Genomic DNA, 21,005 nt, shown 5'->3' with positions numbered 1-21,005 from the left:
AACATAAATCGCCTTATGATTACTGTCATTGAAGCGGGCTCAGCCCCTCGATCATCACATTGAAATCCAGACGTGCCCGAGAAGCGCTAGAAAATGACCGCTGAGTCCGTTGCATGTAGCCCAGCTGTGGGATCACCAATTCAATACCTCTCGATTATCCAATTTCTTCTCTGCTCATCCTTCATGCTATTCATAAGCTCCAGCTCACCTCGTTTCATCGCAATATATGTGACCACCACGGCCTCACCAAGTATCTTATACATACCTTGGTCGATTTTGAGAGCGGCAAGTGCCTCCTCCAAAGTACAAGGCAGCATTTCTTCGATGTTGTAGACATCTCTGTCTGCTTGGCTCAATTTAGCAGGGTTCATGTCGCAGTCGAGCCATGCCATCTTGTCTTTTGAAACTACGCCTTCTACACCTGCACCAATGATAGCTGCTAAAGCCAAGTAGATATTGGCAAGGCCATCCATACATCTCAACTCCCAATGCGATCCGTCGATCTTACGTAGGGCGGTTTCTCGATTTTGGGTACCCCAAGTCACCCATGTACTGCCGGCCCAACCACCAGCTGCAAGCATACGATCATAGCTGGCAGGATTACCATAGGTGAAGGCCGTGATTGCGCGAAGATGTTTCAGTATTCCCGCATAGAAATGAGTATACGTTTGTTCCTTCTCTCCTTCCGGGGTTGGTATGGATAGGTGAACATGTGCTCCCGTGCCCATCTTGTTGGGAAGAGGTTTTGGGTGCAATGTTGCACGCCATCCATGAGTTTGTGCAACTGCGGCGATGATTTCTCGAGTATGTAAAAGTATATCTGCAGCCTCGATGGGCGCGCATGCAGGTAGGACAAACTCAAATTGACCAGTTGCTGATTCTGGATGCCACTGCTCGAGATCAATACCAGCGTCGGAAAGCTTCTCCATTATCTCATCCATTACATTTATAACAGCGGGAGAGAGTGCATTATTTGATCCCCAACAATGAGAGTCTGAACCGGGAAGAGGAGCATAAACGTGGGTATTATCCTCGTTAAGTGTGCCTTTCATGAATATAATCTCAATCTCAAAGCCGACAAGAAATTCAAGACCGTGATTCTTCGCTCTATTCACAATGTTCCGAAGATTAGTTCGCGGGCATACATCAAGTGGCGAATTGTCAGAATTGCGAAGCTCTCCTTGTGCCGAAGCATACCCCTGACATGGACCGGGTCGCATAGAAGAGGGGACTGCGGTTAAAAGCCTAGATACACCTCTGGGAGAAACTGAATCAATCCGATGATCGACTGGCGTGAGAGTTAAACTACTATTGGTGATACCAATAGAAACATCAACCTTTTCGTCGCAAAGAAGATTACGGACACGTTTGATTGATAAAATCCGTAATCGAGTAATGGAGCAGTAGTCGACATATTGCACACGCAAAAATTTGATACCCGGGTGTCGGGCTATGAATGATTCAAAGATTTCGAGGTCGGATGGATCTTTTGAAACATCGGCATGACTGGTACTCTTGATCCCGTTGCTCTCATTTATCTCGTTAATTCCATTGCTTCCATTAACCTCATTGGTTCCATGGATTTTGTTAATGGTGCTGATGCCGTTTGTGTGGTAGACGTCTTTGGTGCCATTAACCCCATTGTTCATTGTAGTCCCGTCCAATCCATTCAGAGATCGATCAACAGCCTGTATTTCCATAGGCCTCAATTTTGACTGGAGGGCATACAGCTGATTGGATGTGTTGAAGAATACATTTTCAACGACTTCAATAGCTTGTTGAATAGTCAATGCTTTCTCATTGACATATTCTACGAGGACCTGGAGACTATCAGTATCATTGAATATATGACATATTCTTAACTGACGGTGGGAAATCTTACTTTTTCAAAAGCTTGGCGAAACTGAATTTGTGCGAGTAAATAAGTTTCTGGGAAATCATGCCCATCTGAGCTCCACACAATCTTCTTCGTGGGACAAAGCTCCAGAAGATCGCGAATAACACCTTCTTGGCCATCCTTGTTTATACAAGGAAACACTTCACCAATATCAACATACACATTTGAGTGTACGGTAGCTAAGTATCCCGCTTCCTTCGTCCATGGATAACAAGAATGTACTAAAACGATTGGAACATCTGAATACTCACGAATGAAGTCTTCTAGATGTGATGGCAAAGAGCGAGTGAGAGGTATTTCATCGTCGCCCCAACTAGTGTGGAATTGAATTGGCTTCTTGTGGGAACTTTTGGATTGTCGGATGAGTACAGCTGTTATGTGAAGAATCCAGGAGTTCAAAATTTGGCAATCGAACCCTTTAAAGCGAATATGACCTTCGGTCTGTGGTTGCCAAATACATTGCATCAAGGTCGATTTCACCAGTTCGAGAGGACAGGCCCAAGGGATATCAAGCCTTGGTTTATAATAGATGGCTGATGTAAAGCCGACAACATCGGTATCAGAAAGCGCATCATTTATACCCTTTTGAAGCTCCTCGACTACTGAGTCGAAGAATTTATCTTCAGAGATAGCGAACAATCTCATGTTCCGAATTACTATGTCTGCTGCAAGCTTTTCGATTCTTACCATCCTCCTGCACTTAACTATGACAGCCAAGATTAGCTGAGCGTTGGACAGGCAGATAGGTGCCGTATCGAGGTAACACAGCGTCTATACGAGAGCGGAGAAATATAGAGATACTGACTTCTTGTTGAGTTGTCATGCCAAAGATAGTCGAAAGTTTGATATTCCGTACTCAAACAATCAAGAATAATTGTCTCAATCCCTCGCAGACATTGTTGGATCCACGCATAGCCTGGCTTTTCGCTCTCTTTTGCAATGGCTTTCAAGACGTCATTCCATGTTGGGGGACAACCAAGAATATCTGCAAGTTGATTTGTCGCTCGAATGTGTGCCAAAGTTGAACGAGCAGCTTTTAGAGCATCTCCATTGGTTTTGGTAGTAGAGCCTAGTAGGGAATGTCTGGTCTTAGATGAAGGAATCAGTAATGGGCGTGCGCGGCTGTCAATTAATGGAGTGTTACGAATGGCACTGATAAGTCGCTCCATTTTCATCGAGAGAGTATTATAAATTAGTTGATGAGTATTGAATTATTTCAATTATTTGCAGATATCGAGAGTTTATGTATTGGGAGATGGCAAAGAGATATGAGAGAAGATCTCCCCCTCATTCCCCTCATATTTATGAAGTCATGGGCGTGTAGTTCAGTGACGCCTTCACAAGTCGGTCGCCCATTTGGATGCGGGGAAGAAGAAACTATGTGCTCTATTGATAGACTTGCATGGCAGCAATATAGAAAATTGCGAAAGGCGCATGTTTGTATACGATTGTAGGTATTCAAAATGCACGAGAAGGCCTCAGCTGGAGTTTAAAATGTGTTGGCACGTCTAAATGATACGGAGGTCGATCAAAATATGGGGATAGCTTCAAGTTCAGAGAATTGGTAGGAGCAGATCACACAAACGGCTTGAAGTACTTTAATCTTACTAGCGCACCTCAAGCGACAAGAATTTATTAATCTAATGCCTTAGGCACTAATTAACCTTAACTTGATTGTACCGAACTCGGCACGGCTCGACTGTCTGACTGCAGCCATCCAAATTAGTCAAGCCGCTCAGACCGGCGAGCTGCAACCTTTATCACTTGAAGTCACACTTATTACATTTATTTGGCTTTTTTTCCATCTCCCTCTTTCTCACCCTCTTTCTCACTCCCAAAATACGATTCGATAGGTTCAAAGTTCCTGTCCACAGTAGCACGGATAAACAATTATTCAGCTCACGCCAGTTCGTGGAAACCCTTGGAAATTAACAGCCTGCCAATTCAGTGGCTGTTGTGTTGTCAATACATAACTTCCAACTTCGAATTATCCTTTCCTGGGAGGCGAGCGTGCACTCAAAAGGAAATTCAAAGTTGCCGGAACTGTTGCGCTTACAAGACCGTTTGGTACAGTGATGGGGTTGATACACCAATGTGTTTCAAATTTGCTTTTCCGGATGTCATCAAGTTACATCCTGAAGATGATTGGTGTGTTTACAGTTTGCACATCGGGGTAGAGTGGCTGCCTATCGATTCTTCGCAAAACACGAGTGTCATCTTTGGTGACTGGACACGGCCCTCATTGCTCCCTTCATAGAAGTTTGGCAATATGTCTTGATTCACTTGCACGCCGAAGTCGTCTCTATGGATCTTTCATTGCCATTCTTTTTCCCTTTCCTCGAGTAGATTTTCACGAGAATGATTTATCCCTGTGAAAATCGAGGATTACTGAACATTCGAGTCTTGAAAATTCCTTTGTTATTCACTAGTATGGTCTCGAATATATGATGTTGAAAATCATAGAACGCCATTTTGTTCGGCCGCCAAGATGGTTTGTTCTTCTCCCCCAACAACGCATGTGCGGATACGGTAGATATAAAGAAAGCATAATCGCGATCATGACAAATCACATCTGATGACCATTTACTGAATACTTGAATGCTTCGAAACAATACCTATGTCCGCGATAGTCTCAAAAGTATCTATTTTTGGGTCAGCAACTGGATTAGTTCGACATGACGCAGCAACCTTCGCCTGTCGTAGTCAATGGCTCAGGAAAGATTGGCATCATTAAAAATGGGCAGAAGCATGCGGATGGATCACTCAGAATTGAGAGGGTGTTTCCTATCCGTATCGAAACAGATTCAGGTAGAGATCGGCCATCCAGGTCTTGGTTAGAATGTTAATTAACGACGAACATAGTAGTCGACAAAAAATCCCATGACTCTGGCGTTGCAAAAGCTCAGGAAGTGCCAGATGATACGGCTTCTACAAATGTTCCTGTTGAAGCACCCGAGACTGAAGGTTGCATTAATCAAAGGCACCCAAATGTGGTTTTAGCAGAATCCTGCCAGCCATTATCGCCCTCTCAACACACTTTCATCACAACTTCAACCCATCATCTGATCTCTGACAGTAAGCCCACTCCCAATCATGCTATTAATGAGATTGTTCGTCGTTGTGAAGATGAGCCCATTCAAATTCCTGGATCTATTCAAAGCTTCGGTGCATTATTAGCTCTCGAGGAAAAAGACGACGGTCGGTTCTTGGTCCGAATCGCAAGTGAGAACTCAGAAAGTATCATTGGCCGCAAGCCCGAAGATCTTTTCGCACTTCCTTGCTTCACTCAATTGCTAAGTCCAGTGTACGAATTGGACTTTAGAGCCCGAATTGAATCCAGAAAGCTCTGGCATCAAAAGGAACATCTCAAAGCATATCCAGATATTTTTACGACGATACTGGAGTCAATTCCTTATATTCCTATGTACTGCGCTTTAAATTTTCGTGAGGATGCGGGCTTATTCATATGCGAATTTGAGGCGAAGAATGATTTGATGACCGACGTTCCTCCGGAGAATTGGAATCTGCCTGGAGAACAGGTCAATATTATCGATAATCAAGCTACAGAAGAGGAGCGAATCATATCGACGACAAAATATAGTGAGCCATTTCGCACGATACAAAGGACCAAGAACAGACTCGGCGAGATGGAAATGTTTCATCTTGGCTGTGAAGTTCAGGAGCAGCTGAATTCAGCCACTTCAATATCATCTCTACTCGACATAGTTGTTGGTCTTGTCTTTGATCTGACTGGGTTTCACCGAGTTATGGCTTATCAATTTGATGAAGATGACGCAGGGTTGGTTAGAGCAGAGTACATTGATGAAAGAGCATCGTTGGACCTCTATCGTGGCCTCAAGTTTCCGAATACCGATATTCCGATCCAGGCTCGGCAACTCTATGCGCTCAACAAAATCAGGTTACTCTACGATCGAACTGAAAAGACAGCCAGGCTTATGTCTTCAACCAAGGAATATAATCCTAAAAGTCTCAACCTCTCATCAGCATATTTAAGGGCCATGTCACCCGTTCACATCAAATATCTAAAAAATATGGGTGTACGGGCTTCATTCTCCATCTCTTTGATTGTGGAAGGTCGATTATGGGGTTTGATCTCTTGTCATGATTATGGTCTGGAAGGCAAAAGGGTTTCATTCCCAATGAGGGAGCTTTGCCGAAGTCTAGGAGACTGTACAAGCAACAACATTGAGAAATTAATCTACCTCTCTCGGATACAAGCACGACGGCATTTGGGAAAAGCACCACCTAAAACCTCGCCATCACAATATGTTGCTGCTTCATCCAGAGATTTATTGCAAATGTTTGAAGCAGATTTTGGGTTCTTGGCCATCAAAGATGAAGCAAGAACAATCGGGCGCTTGTATGCATATAATGAAAGTATCTCTCTGCTTCAATATATTCGCAAGAAGTCGCATACATTTGTCTTCCACACTCAGAACATTTCTGCGGACTGTACTGATATCATGTTTCCCGCGCATTTTGTTTTGATTTCAGGATTCCTTGTGATTCCATTGTCTTTGTCAGGATCAGATTTTCTAGTCTTTTTTCGTAAGGGACAACTGAAAGAGGTCAAGTGGGCTGGAAATCCAAATGAGAAAATATATAAGCCTGGCACACAATATCTTGAGCCGAGGGCAAGTTTCAAAAGATGGAGCCAGCATGTGATAGGCACTAGTCGAGAATGGACACGAGAACAAGGTTGGTTTATCCTAATTCTGTCTGATGATGTCTAATCTGAACTTTCTCAGTTGAGTCCGCAGGCGTCTTAAGTGCATTGTATGGAAGGTTCATTGAAGTCTGGAGACAAAAAGAGGCTATTGTGCAACAAAACCGGATGACACGATTGTTGATCAGACAAGCTGGAGCTGAAGGTACGTGTTCAAAATATGGAAGCCTCTGAGTATTACTGATATCTTCAAGTTCGAAACCCTTTAAATGCTATAATTGGCTATCTCGAAATAGCACTCGAAGAAGTTCTCGACGACCAAGCCCGTCTACACCTAGAGAAGTCTTTAGGTGCATCAAGATCACTTATCTTTGTTGTAAATGATCTTCTCAATTTGACAGAAGCAGAAGGAGAAGATCCTGAAATGTCCCATGATAATGTTGTTTTGGCAGAAATGATGAGCGATGTTATCAATGATTTCGGTGATGAATGTCAAAAGAAGAGCCTAAATATCAGATTTGCCGAAAGTACGGATACTCCTCCCGTGGTAAAATGTGATGGCGTGCGTTTGAGACAAACGATTACTAATTTACTATCAAACACCGTGAAACACTCAACTGCTGGTGATGTGGTTGTTGGGTTGAAAAATGTTGAATCAGATGATGATAAGACCCGAGTCGAGATGTTCTTTACCGACAATGGGTCTGGATTTACCGAGTAAGTTTCTAATCATGGAAATTATAATGCTCAACTTTCCTTACGACGAAAGACTAATTCTTCATCTCCCTAGACCCGAACTTGACGGTATATTCCAAGACTTTGAAAAAGTCCTCGACGACGACGAGGATGTAGACGAAGCACCATGTCTCAACGAAGAAAAATCCTCCATCGGTCTCGGTCTCGCCGTCGCAGCCCGATTCGTCCGACTCAACGACGGCAAAATAGTAATTAACACCCAATCCGGCCACGGAACCACCGTCACAATTTCAATCCCGTTCCGCAAATCCGAAGGGGGACATCACTTTACCGCCAGAGCTCCCCGCGTAGATGCTTCCGCTCCATCCCTCAGCACCGAAAGTCCCATTTCCGAAAATGGTATCCAATGCGATACCCCCGAAAACTTCCAAGTCCCTCCTCCCACCCCCATCAAAGACCCCTTCCTCACCTCTACAACCGAAGTCATCGATTCCCCCACCTCAATTCCCACACCCTGCACCTGCTCGCACTCCTCTCTCTCTCGCTCTCTCTCCCTCTCCACTAAATCCGTAACCACCAATCCCGATTACCAACTGCAATATCCCTTCCCTATCATGGAGTTGCCTCCCCAACCCGAGATCCGCAATCTCAATGTCCTCGTCGCAGAAGATAATCCGCTGAATAGTCGACTGTTGGAAGAACGGCTTAGAAAAAGAGGACATGTGGTTACGGTGAAGATTAATGGGCAAGCGTGTGCGGAGGCGGTGATGGCGACACCCGATGGTTTTGATATTGTTTTGATGGATATACAGGTTCGTCTTCTCCCCCCAATAAACCCAACCCAACTAACTTTCCCTTCCCACCCTAGATGCCCATCCTCAACGGTTTCCTTTCCACAACCCGCATTCGCTCCTTCTTCAGCACCATCAACACCACCAGTACCAGCTCCAGCACACTCCCCTCCCTTCCCCTTTCCCCACGAGCAAAAATCTACGGCCGTCTCCCCATCATCGCCGTCTCGGCTTCTCTGGAAGAATCAAAAAGAGATGAATATGTAAATTGCGGTTTTGACGGCTGGATTCTCAAACCGATTGATTTTCGGGTGTTGGAAGAGTTGCTGAAGGGGGTGGAGGATGAGGAAATAAGGGATAGGTTGGTGTATGGGAGGGAGGGGTCCAAGTGGAAAAAAGGGGGGTGGTTAAGGGGGACGGGGTGAGGGGGACGGGGTGAGGGTGAGGGTGAGGGTGAGGGTTGGATGGGTAGTTTTGTGTGGGAGGGGTGGATTGGATTGGAAGCAGGGTTAGTAACAAAATCTAATATTTGGGTCTGAGAATCTAGTTCTGTCAAGTAACAGATCATAATGGCTGAGGGGAATTAGCGAAGAGATTTGGGTTTCCGAACCGTGTGCGAATACTGGCAAAACTGATTTCTTTTGGTTTTCTTTTCCCTTTCCTTTCCTTTCCTTTCCTTTCCTTTCCTTTCCTTTCCTTTCCTTTCCTTTCCTTTCCTTTCCTTTCCTTTCCTTTCCTTTCCTTTCCTTTCCTTTCCTTTCCTTTCCTTTCCTTTCCTTCTCCATCTCTTTCTCTTTCCCCTATGTATTTTCCCATCCTAGTTATTGTTATGGGTAATCATCTCAACAGGGAACGCATTGATAATATCAACTTTCAAGCCGATACTCGTATAGACAAACATAATTAACATTAACCTTCAACGATGAGGTCTGAACATAATTTCTCGTGATCTCGGTCGGAACTACTTGTCATTCGCACAACGCATATATTAGATAACCCAAATTTCCATAAATCTTCCTCGCTCTTCCGCATCAAACAGTGCATGCAGTAAGAACAAGCAGTTCCTGTCCAACACCGAACATCAACCTACCAGTGGGTGCACGGATTCACAGGACACTTATGAAAAAAGCACAATTTCACACCAAAATTCAACAACTTCAAAATTCAATCAAAACTCAGAACTCAGTCAAATTCTATTTAAAATGATATCTCGATTTTATTAAGCATTGGAAAATAGTATAATTCAGATTAAACACAAAAAAATCGGATTTGAGCTCAAAAATATCAATATTACACCTTCTCACCAAAATATTTTGGTGGGAAATTACATATTTGATCATAGAAACCTCAATTTCAATTTCTTTTAATTCAATTTTCTCTTCATCTAGAATGCTTATGCTTCAGAATTATACGTCTTGTTTTTAAACACATCTATCAATAAATAAAATTTTAATTGAATTATCAAAATCGCCTTTTTTAGTGTGAAATTGTGCTTTACTTACAAGCTGTCTGTGAATCCGTGCAACCACTGCTGAGCCCATTCCCATTGATCCGATTCTAACTCCAACCCCATCCCATCACTCAAACGCCTGTACGCATCCCAAAATCCAAAACTCGCAGCTTAAAACAAAAAACCCTCCTAAAGTTTAACCTTCCCCCCATTCAATTCATTCCACTCCTTCTCTCCAAACTTGACATATTCATCCCCCCTCAACCACCACATCTGATCACCACTCTCCTCCATCGCCTTCGGATCCACCCCCTGTTTCCGAATCACATGTTTAACCATCTTTACCGTTCCCGTAATCTCCATCTCCTCTCCCTCTCTCTTAACTCTCAAAAACACCGGGACCGCATAACTCGGCAGTGACTTTTTTGCATGGATCGCCAAATCCCTCAGAATATTCGGATTGTGATCTTTTAGAATCACAGCTGCACAACCTACTCGTCCATCATGATGGGGCAGGGAAACTCCATAGACATTTGCCTCCTGAATAGCCGGATGAGAGGATAACGCTTCTGCGACTTCATTTGTTGATACATTCTCTGATTTCCATCGGAATGTATCACCGATTCGATCATTGAAGAAGACATTTTCACCATTCTCCCAGGTCATAATATCGCCTGTTCGGAACCATGCATCACCCTTTTCGAAAACGTTTCGTAATACTTTACTATCGGAGGCGCTTTCATTGTTAAAATACCCTTGATACCCTGCACTTATATCGGCGGGATCAAGTTTGTACAGCATTTCTCCTGGAGTTCCATAGGGTACTTTGGTGCAAAATCCGGTACTTTTCGATCGATAGGGTTGTTCGGTTTCAACGTCCAATTCGACGACGGCCCAACTTTTCCTCAATACGAGCCAGTAAATAAATCCGTTACGACCTACTGCGCCCCTGCTAAACTCGTTATTAGAATAGTTCCAACCAGCTCCTGCACCTTCAGTAGCGGAGTAAAACTCGGCGATAGTTTTGATGTCAAATCGCTCCTTGAATTTGTTCCATACATCAGGTCTTAGGCCATTACCAAATGCCATCCTAACATTATTTTTCTTATCTAGGTTCTCGCCTGTCACAGAATCGTATTGAGGAGGTGCGGATAAGAGGTAACGACAAACTTCCCCCACATATTGAATAACATTCGCATTGGATTCTCGAACATCCTTCCAAAACGTTTTTGTGGAAAATTTCCTGCCGATACATATTGTTGCACCCATGTCCAAAGCTGCTAAAACAGCAAGAACACTAGCAGCAGAATGGTACATAGGCATGCACTAACAGAAATTAGCATTTTAACATGCAAAAGAAGAAGGGGTAGACGCACAGTGTACAAGACATCAGGTCGTTTGTATCCACTCCATTTCGGCATGATAGTCGATCCGAAGTTTGCCTTTCCCCAAGCCAGGACTGCGGGTTTAGGTAAACCTGTAGTACCACTAGTGTATATCAACATTCCGATCATTGACTTTGTTTGCTTAGATCTAGTAGAATCCGGCTCTCGAACACCTTCAGTGGAAATGATCGTAGCCTCTACATCGGGAGTAAGAATTTGAAATGAGATATCCGGAAGCTCATCCCGAACTTCCTGCGTCAATTTCTCTTCGACCATTGGATCCACGATACATAACCTTGCAGTGGAGACTTTGACACAATGGGATAATGCTTTGCCTGTCAAGTTGTAGTTAATGAAGGCTGGTTTGGCACCTATACTCCATAATCCAAACCATAGAAAGAAGTAATTATCTGAATTGGTGAAATCCATAGCAACAATTTCCTCCGGCTTAACATCATGGGTATTCTTCAACCATGTTCCATATTTCAAGACCATATCGTACGTCTCCTTGAATGTCCATTTCTTGCCTTCGAATATCATGAATGTATCGTTTGCGAATTTTCCTTTCGCATGCTCTTCGAGTATGTAAAACATATTGAGGCGATCATCCTTTTCTCTTCTACTGGTAACGGAGTATGCTTTCAATGCGGCACCCAATAATTGATAATCGTAGCTTAAAGAAAGTTTCGCATTAGCGTATGCCAAACCAGCTAAAGCTGCTGAAGCTGCTGAAGCTGCTAAAGCTAATGGGACTATTGAATTGTTAGTATTCCGAACTCATTCTGTTGGCCGGAGCGATGTGAACTGACTTGGCATTTTGATAACAATGTGGTAGAAGTATTTACAGCCGTCAGATGAACACTGTTGGAGCTCCGTAGAAATACGGGATCTGGTAGTCAATTAACCTTTGGCTGCTCAAGAGACAGTCCAGCTTTCAAGTGAAGATAGGGTAGCAATCCTGTAAGATTGATTGCCTAGATAAGAGATTCGATATTCATGCAGTAATAAAACCCCAGATTCATGAATTCACAGGGTGGATTCAAGACGAAGAAAGTATCTTGGATGAAGAGAGGGACGACAGCAGGTAAGATAGTTGAGAAATACTGTACCTTGGAAACTTACCGTACATGTATTAATATGGGCGAAGTCTGGGTAATATGCATGCGTACATCTCGCCGTTGGACCCTTTTTGGGGACTCTCATTCCTCAGATGGTGACACATACCTCGGCACGGAGAATGGCTTCTTCTGAGGCATTACACTCGGAACACTGGAACGAATAAGCTGCAGATGATGCGAAAGAGGTTCCATATCCGACGATAATATTCAGTGCAGAGTCAGGATTCGAGGGTCATTGTACCGTGTTTTCCTTCCTCTTCCGACCAATCACAGCACAACTTGGCGATTTATGCGATTCAGTTGGAGTTCACAGAAAGATATCTTCCCCGTTCTCTTGATTCGTTTGTATGGGTGTAGTCCTTGTGTACTTCGTACTGGACATCGTATGGATATGGATGGATATGGATGGATATACTTCGTAGATGGATATGATATGGACGGATGACATGAGAGACCCTCGATGGTGGATTCACTATTAATTGATTTCATGTATTTGGTTGGATACTCCGTAAATCAAAACCTGATCAATTAACGGTTTTTAAGGGATCTTCGCATCTCTTACCAAACGAAGTTTGACATATGACGGAAAACCCCCTTGAATACCAGAGAGTAGGGGTCGTGGACTGTCTAGCACGTGCCTAGGTAGTATTAGTGAAAAAGTGTTATGCTGGTCCCCGCTATTAGAGGCTTAGAACTTATTAGAACGAAACTTTAACTTTATCGGGCTCGCGCTTTATTTTAATGGAAGTAACGGTTCAGCCTTGTCACTTCAATCCAGCCTTGCCATTTCATTCCATGTCAGCCTTCTTATCGCTAAAACTTGCACAACTCGGAACTTCCCATCGATATCAATCCATACCTAGCTACCTACTGGTGAACACATGGACATCTATACTTCATAATGTCAATATCAACAAATGAACCTGCATCCTCAGGTCCGACAGCCAATATAGATGAAGATGTGAAAATCTTTGATGATAAACCACCCGAAAATGTGGTGACAGCAGTGAAGAAAAGAAAGGAACCACCTCCTGAGAAGCCCGAAAATGCTCGCATGCGAATCCAAGTTTTAATTTCATTCTGGGCTATTATATTACTCCTTGGTGTGCCAATATGGTGGAGGACAACTACAATTTATAGAGCGCCATTACCATTAGATCAGATGACAGATTGGGCTGAAGGAAGGGTTTGTTAATATCATCTACATAGATAGCTTAAACTAATCGAAGAACGTAGGCATGTCGACCAGTATTTCCACTCACAATCTCAATAGAAGCCGAATCATTACAAGAGAATGAAGCTCAAAATCTTCTACGGACCACACAACATGCTTTGGATGATTTGAACGATTTCTCCGCACACCATTTACGATTACAACTCTCCCCGTCCAGCAATGCTTCCGCGACTATAAATGGATTTTCACATGGGGGGATCGGAGAGGATGTTGCTTTGACTATTAGACTTTTACCTGGAACAGCATCATCAGCGAATCTACAAGCATATGCGCCCATTTTAGATATCTACTATCCTCCAAATCAAATCCCTTCAAGTTCATCATCATCATCTTCTTTAGCGACGTATATTGCGAATACATTGAGGGGCGTGTTCGCCGAAGAACAAGCTATGATTGCATATCTACTTTCTACCAGTTCCGCCCCACCAGAAAGAAGTCCAAAAGCATTGGCGCCAGAAGTGGCAGATACTCTAGCCAAATGGACGACGCGTTCATTAAAATACTCTGGAACTTATCACTTGACTTTCTCCCTCTTTACTCCAACTGCCACCCCTTCGTCTTGGGATATTGAAGCTGCGCTAGAAGAACATATGAAACCATTACTGGAAAGCTTCACTGCAATCAGCAATTTCACAATCGATACCCAAGTCCAACTATACGCCACCCCCGGTGTTAGCGGGAATGTCTTACGAAAAGAAGATCTAAGTGGTTTCATCAATGCCGCAGAATGGCCCCTAAGTCCGAGCATTGGCGGCGCCCCAACAATCAATTTCATTCTCTATGCAGGCGATATGGAAGTCGAAGGAGGTGGCAAGAGCTGGTTGATCCCTCAATGGGGTGGCGTAGTAATTCAATCTAATATCTCAGATTTACGCCCCGCAATGCTTACTTTTTCAAATCAACTAATGTCCCTAATGGGTGCCCCCGAAACCGGATCTCTTCCTCTACGCCTCATGACACTAGTGCGCGTGCGTAGCGCAGGTCTTCTCCTGAAAGCAAGCGGAACACTAGGAAGTCTAGCGCGATTAACTAAAGCGCTCCCTTCGATCAGTATACCCGAATCCGTGCAAGATGGCGTCTACACAACCATCGAACATCTCAGAAAAGCATGTGATGGTCTAGGAGGTAATGATGGATTAGTTCATGCACGTATCGCGGAAGAGGCGGCAGAGAAAGCATTCTTCGAAAAGAGTATGGTGGGCCAGGTCTATTTCCCAGACGAACATAAAGTCGCGGTTTACATGCCATTGTTGGGGCCAGTGGGTGTACCGCTGGTTATGAATGTGCTGAAGGAAATTAAAGCATGGAGGAAGAGGAGTAGAATGGCTACTTAATTGATTGGCATTTATCATAGTTAGCTCTCTTAGTCGCTTTTTAGAATAATGATTTAATGAATTCTTGAAGAATCTTTTTCCTTTTTCATATCTATTTTTGCATGATATCATATCATACTTTGCTGTCCCATGCTACACTATCCTTCCCGTCCATCATTCCTAATCTTAATCTCAAACCTCTACCTCATCTCACCAAATCCCCATATCTCCATTCCATTCCCTACAATAATCGCTTTTGTCCCATTCCCATTCTCATTCTCATGCTCATTCCCAGCAATCCCAGGAATTAATCTCACATCCCCGATATCACTTACCGCTGTAAATTCGTCACCGATCATCTCGATGTCTATCGGACATGTTTCTTCTTCTTCTTCTCGACTTGGGGCTGTGGATGTAGATGTAGATGTAGAAGGAGAAGAAGATGGTGAAGAAGAGACACTGATTCGCCACGTCTTTACCCGCTGATCGGTACTAGAGGATAAGATGTACATTTCTCTTTCCTCCTGTTCCTCCTTTTCCCCTTCTTTGGTAATAAATGCAGAACGAGAACGAGAAGTAGGATCGGGAATAAACACCAATCCCGTGACAGCGGCAGCGTGCGCGTTAGGAAGGAGAATCCTTATTGGGTTCTGGAAAGTATTTGACTTTGCATTGAGGTCAGAAGAGGAGATAGAGATGGGATAGAGCGTCACACCGATTGCGTTATCGTCGCCGCCGGTGATGATCACTAGGTATGGAGTGGTGGTGTTAGAAGTAGATGCGGAAGAAGAGGAAGAAGAGATGTATTTGAACGCGAGGGTTTTGATGGCGTTTTGATGGATTTTGGTGTGGGATGTGAGGGCGGGGGTGGAGATTTGTGCGAGATCGTGATTGGAAATATGGAGAGGAGCGTTCCAGATACAGAGACTTCCATCCGTAGCCGCAGTCAGGAAAGTGATATGTTCGCGAGAAACGTGTAGATGGGCGATTTGCATCAAACACGCAGATGTATATTGACCCCTGACTAGTAATTTCCATCCACCGATTCGCGAATAAAGATAAGTACGCATAGTCGAATCCGAATACACAAGCGTGATGATCATTTCTTCGTGATCGCTTCCAGGAATATCAGATACGTCGAAAGACATAATACGTAAGTCTTGTTCAGCAGTGGGATCGGGACAGGACGCTTCGCAGATGACTCCGAGACCGAAGCCGGGGATCGGTCGGATGCGCCAGATGTAGAATTCTTCGACGCCGCCGCTGCTGAAGAGATAGTGTGATTTGTGCCAGTGAAGGTGTTGGAGACCTGCTGTGTGTTTTTGAATGGTAGAGAGGCAGGTCAGGGTTTGTGAGTTGGGGGTTTTATCCTGGTTTTGGGGATGGGTGTCGTTGTTCTCGTAGCGCCAGATTCGGATATTGGTATCTTCGGCGCCGGTGGCTATCATTTGTGGTGAGCCTCCCATTGCACAAGTTTTTATTTCCCGCCCGTGGCCGCCGGTTTTAATGGTACGATGAGAAGGAACTTTTTGGGAATGAAGGAATAGTTGTGATGCTTTTGTATATATCAAGTGACCACTACCACCTGCCTGAGCCCCTTCGAACGGCGAATATGCAAAAGCTCGATGTGCACCTCCGCAGTCGATACGCATAATCTCAGATTGTTTCGTCTCGTTCCATACGATGAGACTCTTGCTTTTGAATCCATATAGAATTAGATCAGAACCTTGAAACCAACATGCTTCAATCATTGGTCCGAATGGTGGTGCAGCAGAATGTACGCGTGAAATTTCAGGCGTGTCTTCATCGTTGTATGAAAATATCGCATATAACCCATCTCGACTCGTGATTGCGAAATAGCTTGTGGTTTGCTGAGAATTGGTACTGGGTACAGCAACAATGGAAGTAATAGCATCCTTCTTACCGGGGGAGTTCCAGATACTCATAGTATTGGTTTTCGTGTCGTGTACCAAGATTTGACCTTCTCTAGAGCCAATGATGAGATGGCTGTTACATGTACCAGCACCTGTGACTATAAATTTCGGGGGTAATGAGAGCGTCCTTCTGTCGATAAAAGGTTGTAACCCGGAAGATTCCAGATTGAAAGAGAATATTGTCAGTTCTTGGGTTCCCAATAACGTAACAAATAATTCGACTGATCGATTATCATTTCCTGGGACGATGAAAATATCCGATGGTTTTCGCTCAACTTGTCCTACTTGGACAATGGGCAGTCCTGGTTGATACAAGAATATTTTCCCGTTAGTACCCGCCAAAACACATAATCCGAGAGTTGAGTTTCCCTTCAGAATAGAATATGATCTCAGATCTTGAGTACTGGATTCGGGTAGGGAAACTTCTTCGAACTTGACCAAGTTTCCAACAGTCGCCTTCAGAATTCTTCCGAATGTTGTCGTGATCAGAAAATCACTCTCAGATACGAATGCATAGCGATTGAAAGCATCTTTGGGCACCTTTTTGTTCTTCTTTGATACGACGTATTCTTGATCTTGTTCCTCCTCATAATAGGATTCCGTCGAATTAAGAGACTTCAACACATCTTCGAGCTCAAAAGCTACCGAGTAATATGAACCTTCGACAGAATTGTCCATTGCTGAGTCTTCCACGGCATTATTGCTCAACTTATCAATAGGCTTTGGATTTGTCCTTCTCTCCTCTTCAAAACAGTATGTTGAAATTTTTCCATCTGCTCCACCAGTGACAAGCAAAGTTTGATTGTTTTCCATTTGAGTAATAGCTGCTGACCAAATGTGCTTTCCAGTGTGGAATGCAAAAGTTTTGATGTTTGTTAACTTAGCAAGACTATTTGAGCTAGGTTTGGAAACAGCAGGGTCTAAAACTTCAGAGGTTTTGCTTCCATTTTGAAGCTCACTCTCAAGCTCTAGTATCCATTGTTGAGCTGTTGAATCTTCTCCAAAAGAAAGAATGGTGATTGACGAGGTGCCAAATGTTGATTTATCAGGACAGTGAAATTTGACACCCCATATACGAGAAGCATGACCCATTGTTACCGCAATACATCGGTTGAAGCCATTGGAGTCTTGTTGAGGTTTTGCTGTCTCTCCAAAGCCTGTCTCTCTTGGCAACAAGTCGGCAGCTAACTTCATGGCATCTGCATCATTTTGTGAGCCTTCCGCAAGATTCCATATCCGTATTGTACGATCATCGCTACAGCTTGCTAGCAATTGTGTAGTCTTTCCATCATGGCCCATGATCGGAGGAGATATATCAACCCCAAAAATGGAACCCTCGTGACCAGTGAAAACGAAAAGTGCTTCATTGTGGAATGCGGAGTTATCTTCAGCAGCAACACATTTCCAAACAATGACCTCACCGAAGATAGTTCCTGCTGCAACTATGACCGTATCTTGGTTCTCGCAAACGAGACTTGCAGAGTACAACATAGATCGCGAAGAAGGCTGCAGTTGACGCAATCTTATGGTTTTGTCTTCTGTTGAGAGCGTCGCTTGAACCATTGCATTGTGAGCAGTGACCATGACACAGCCATCATTTTCCCAAGGACAAAAAGCAACACTGAGAACCCAGTCACTGGCTGCTGTCGCAGTTTTCGTGATACTAGTCACATATTGAGATATGATCTCTTCAAGTTGCGATTTTCGGAGTAAGGTCAAACATTGACCACCCCAAATAACTACCTGTAAATCGTCTATGGAATTATTCTTCGATTCTCTGATAATGATACCGTGAATCGCCTGTGAGTCGAAGACTCTACATTGACCAATCTGGCTGGAAGTTTTGGCATCATATATCTTTAGAAAATAACCCTCAGCCGCAAGAATCAACAATTTACCAGTAGAAGTATGGTAAAATTCGACTGCCAGAATTGGGCTCAATGAGTGGTTATGCTATATTGAAGCAGGTGAGCTGGTGTTCATGTCGAGTTTTAGCATTGTTGAAGCCGTTGCTAACCTTGAAAGAAGACATTGATGTTGACAGATTTTGATCAATATCTGCATGTTTATGTAAGAAGTTTGATATCAGAAATATCCAAGACAAAATACCATGACTGTCGTGAATATATTCCAGTGGATCACTCTGGAGATAGATGGGAAGTTTTGCGAAATTTCTCCAAAATTCTCCAAAATTCTGCCACGATGGCGGTGAATCCTTTCTACTTATCAGAATGTGTGCGGGCGGCTTCTTTCCTGCATCCTTTTTTTTTCATAGAACAGACATGAATCTTCATCGACTGGGAACAAGACGATCTTGTGGATTGGAAATTTGATAGCTCAAGTGATTTCTGTCTGAAATCAATATAATGGGTTCTTAGTGAGCTCTTGAAATGAAACTTCTAGATTCATCATTGATTCACGCTTCATGGGCTACTGAAGAAATTTTTGAATGAACACTCTCTACTTGCTCAATATGTTTATCTAGTATGGATTTATTTTTATTTCCTCTAGGAGTGTTTACTCTGGCAACCTGCTATTCTTCTGCACCTCTTCACTTCTTTCCTGCTCACTAACAAGTAAGTTAGACCAGCTAGTGCAGGACGTTTCACAATGTACATGATCCTCGGCTGCATATGGAACATCTCAGCTTCTCTCCCATCTATCTCCTCACTGCGATTTGCTTATTCGTGCTCCGTTCTTCTGGCAAGTCTTCTCAATGATGCTTTCGTAAATCTCTTGGAGTGTCTCACAAGACAATTTCTCGATACCCGAACGGAACCTTCCGATTATCATGTTCCGATATACGCGTCGTTGAGATCCATTACAGTCAGTTTCGCCTGCCTCTTCAAATGCTGAAATGATCTCTTTGACTTCTTGGAAGTTGATCTTCTCGGAACCGACTGGTAGACATGTACAAGATATATCCAGGCCTTCATGTTGGCGAATCGTCGATTCACTGCTGCGGCTTCTTGAACGGTCCTTTTGATGCTCGTCACCTGCGTTATCTTCGGTCCTCTTTCTACTTCTCTCATGGGCACTTTGAGACAACTCGCGAGTGGAAACGCGAGTGAGGATAAAATTCGAGGCAATGGTGGAGGCTATTCCTAGTCCGAAAGACAGGACGACAGCGTGTTTCCTGCTTAAATCGGACATTCCGGTTGGCATTTTGGTTTTGAGAATATAAATAAGAAATCTGAATAGCTGACTGCTGTCTTCTTAAATCAGTTTTTGCTCTTGTCCTGCAAGTTGTTGGAAGGATTTACAAAACAATACACATCTTTCCTTCAAATTCTCTTCCTTCCAGCAGTGACTAGTACACACTGAATGCCCTATAAATCGAAGCTTCTGGTGGAATCCTCAAGATACTCTATATCTACGCAACTTCAAGAACATTTTTCAGCATTGATGCATCTAATGAAAATTTCTCTGTTGTGTGTCCCTTTGTTTAAATTCTAGAACAAATGGAAGTAAAAAAGAATTTATCCTTATCTCCTCCTCCCAGGTGAATGAAATTCTTGAATGCTTGTCTCACTCAGCGAAGCATTTGAACCTCCAGGACTTTCGTAAATCTCCTCCAATCTTTTGCAATAATTAATCCCAAAAACAACGTTGAAGTCCTCGAGAGCTTTTTGTCGATATTCTTCTCGTTTCTTAGAGGAACAACTTGCTGCCAAGGTATTAATCTCGACAAGAGATGATGTTAGCAAACTGAAGCGATTTTGAGATCGGCCCAAAGAATAGAAGGCTGACATGTGCAACGTATTTTCGTATCTTGATCCGTATGGGTTGTCTATTCAGTATCGCCTGAGGCCGTGGGATCTATCCCGTCTGTTCTCGGGGCTCAATTTCCTTGTTCTAGAATGGTCAATAGCTCTTTTGCTAATGTGAGTGCCGATTTGTGGTTTGTACCCGCTGTAGTCGTTGAACTAGCGCTATCTGAACTGCTATGTCTTCGACTGTCCATCACGCTGATTAAGTTATTGCCATCAAATTCCTCATCATTCGTGTGATTGGCATGCCGCGCCGTTTCTTCACTGTTCTCCGTAAGCTTTCGAGGTAGACCCCAACGGATACCTACTTGAATGATACCAGAGAATATAAGTTCGAAACGAGACCAGATTGGTACCAGTCAGTTGAAACTGACATCAAATCCTAAGCTGTTCAGTATCCAATGCCGAATAACTTCAAATTGAGGCGGCATCAGATTGCGGATGCTCGAAGGGACGATACCTCAAGGCTGGTATGCTGAAGAAGACGACGATTTGGATCAGTCACATAACTTTCCCACCATGTGTTGAGATCAATATGTAGGTGAGATTTCCTTTAACAATCAACAAATAAGCTTGTTTGTTTTTCTCTGGCAGTAATATTTCACAACTTTGAGTCTTTATTTGCCTCCTCGAAAAACAACCAATTTCTACGCAAGTCTAATGACATTCTGAAGACAATTAAATGCTGGAACTTCACCTGCGAGGCTCACGAACATGTCACTATCCTGAC

General features: G+C 43.5%; 6 protein-coding genes across 6 annotated transcripts; 2 read left to right on the top strand and 4 right to left on the bottom strand.

Moving 5' to 3' along the window:
• Positions 1 to 140: 140 nt before the first annotated feature.
• Positions 141 to 3,066, bottom strand: EAF01_011109 (uncharacterized protein; the record flags this gene model as incomplete). Its single annotated transcript, XM_038919366.1, has 3 exons — positions 141 to 1,820; positions 1,883 to 2,601; positions 2,703 to 3,066. 3 exons carry the CDS (start codon positions 3,064 to 3,066, stop codon positions 141 to 143), a joined length of 2,763 nt encoding a protein of 920 aa, XP_038765237.1.
• A 667-nt stretch (positions 3,067 to 3,733) lies between these two features.
• EAF01_011108 (uncharacterized protein) lies at positions 3,734 to 8,496 on the top strand (the record flags this gene model as incomplete). The annotated part of the gene is made up of 6 exons (XM_038919365.1): positions 3,734 to 4,705; positions 4,760 to 6,616; positions 6,667 to 6,789; positions 6,839 to 7,301; positions 7,375 to 8,092; positions 8,149 to 8,496. Exons 1-6 carry the CDS (start codon positions 4,573 to 4,575, stop codon positions 8,494 to 8,496), a joined length of 3,642 nt encoding a protein of 1,213 aa, XP_038765236.1. The 5' UTR covers positions 3,734 to 4,572.
• A 1,214-nt stretch (positions 8,497 to 9,710) lies between these two features.
• Positions 9,711 to 11,722, bottom strand: EAF01_011107 (uncharacterized protein; the record flags this gene model as incomplete). Its single annotated transcript, XM_038919364.1, has 3 exons — positions 9,711 to 10,847; positions 10,898 to 11,658; positions 11,716 to 11,722. 3 exons carry the CDS (start codon positions 11,720 to 11,722, stop codon positions 9,711 to 9,713), a joined length of 1,905 nt encoding a protein of 634 aa, XP_038765235.1.
• A 1,203-nt stretch (positions 11,723 to 12,925) lies between these two features.
• On the top strand, positions 12,926 to 14,592 carry EAF01_011106 (uncharacterized protein; the record flags this gene model as incomplete). Its single annotated transcript, XM_038919363.1, has 2 exons — positions 12,926 to 13,210; positions 13,261 to 14,592. 2 exons carry the CDS (start codon positions 12,926 to 12,928, stop codon positions 14,590 to 14,592), a joined length of 1,617 nt encoding a protein of 538 aa, XP_038765234.1.
• Positions 14,593 to 14,771: 179 nt separating this feature from the next.
• EAF01_011105 (uncharacterized protein) lies at positions 14,772 to 18,537 on the bottom strand (the record flags this gene model as incomplete). Its single annotated transcript, XM_038919362.1, has 2 exons — positions 14,772 to 18,458; positions 18,523 to 18,537. The coding sequence occupies 2 exons, from the start codon at positions 18,535 to 18,537 to the stop codon at positions 14,772 to 14,774; spliced, it is 3,702 nt and encodes a 1,233-aa protein (XP_038765233.1).
• Positions 18,538 to 19,172: 635 nt separating this feature from the next.
• Positions 19,173 to 19,670, bottom strand: EAF01_011104 (uncharacterized protein; the record flags this gene model as incomplete). Its single annotated transcript, XM_038919361.1, has 1 exon — positions 19,173 to 19,670. The coding sequence occupies one exon, from the start codon at positions 19,668 to 19,670 to the stop codon at positions 19,173 to 19,175; it is 498 nt and encodes a 165-aa protein (XP_038765232.1).
• Positions 19,671 to 21,005: the final 1,335 nt, after the last annotated feature.

The sequence above is a fragment of the Botrytis porri genome (assembly GCF_014898465.1).
Source record: "Botrytis porri strain MUCL 3234 chromosome Unknown BPOR_019, whole genome shotgun sequence".
In the NCBI taxonomy this organism is placed as follows: Eukaryota; Fungi; Ascomycota; class Leotiomycetes; order Helotiales; family Sclerotiniaceae; genus Botrytis; species Botrytis porri.
The sequence above is the reverse complement of the archived record's forward strand: the minus strand, read 5'-3'. Positions and strand labels throughout refer to the sequence as shown.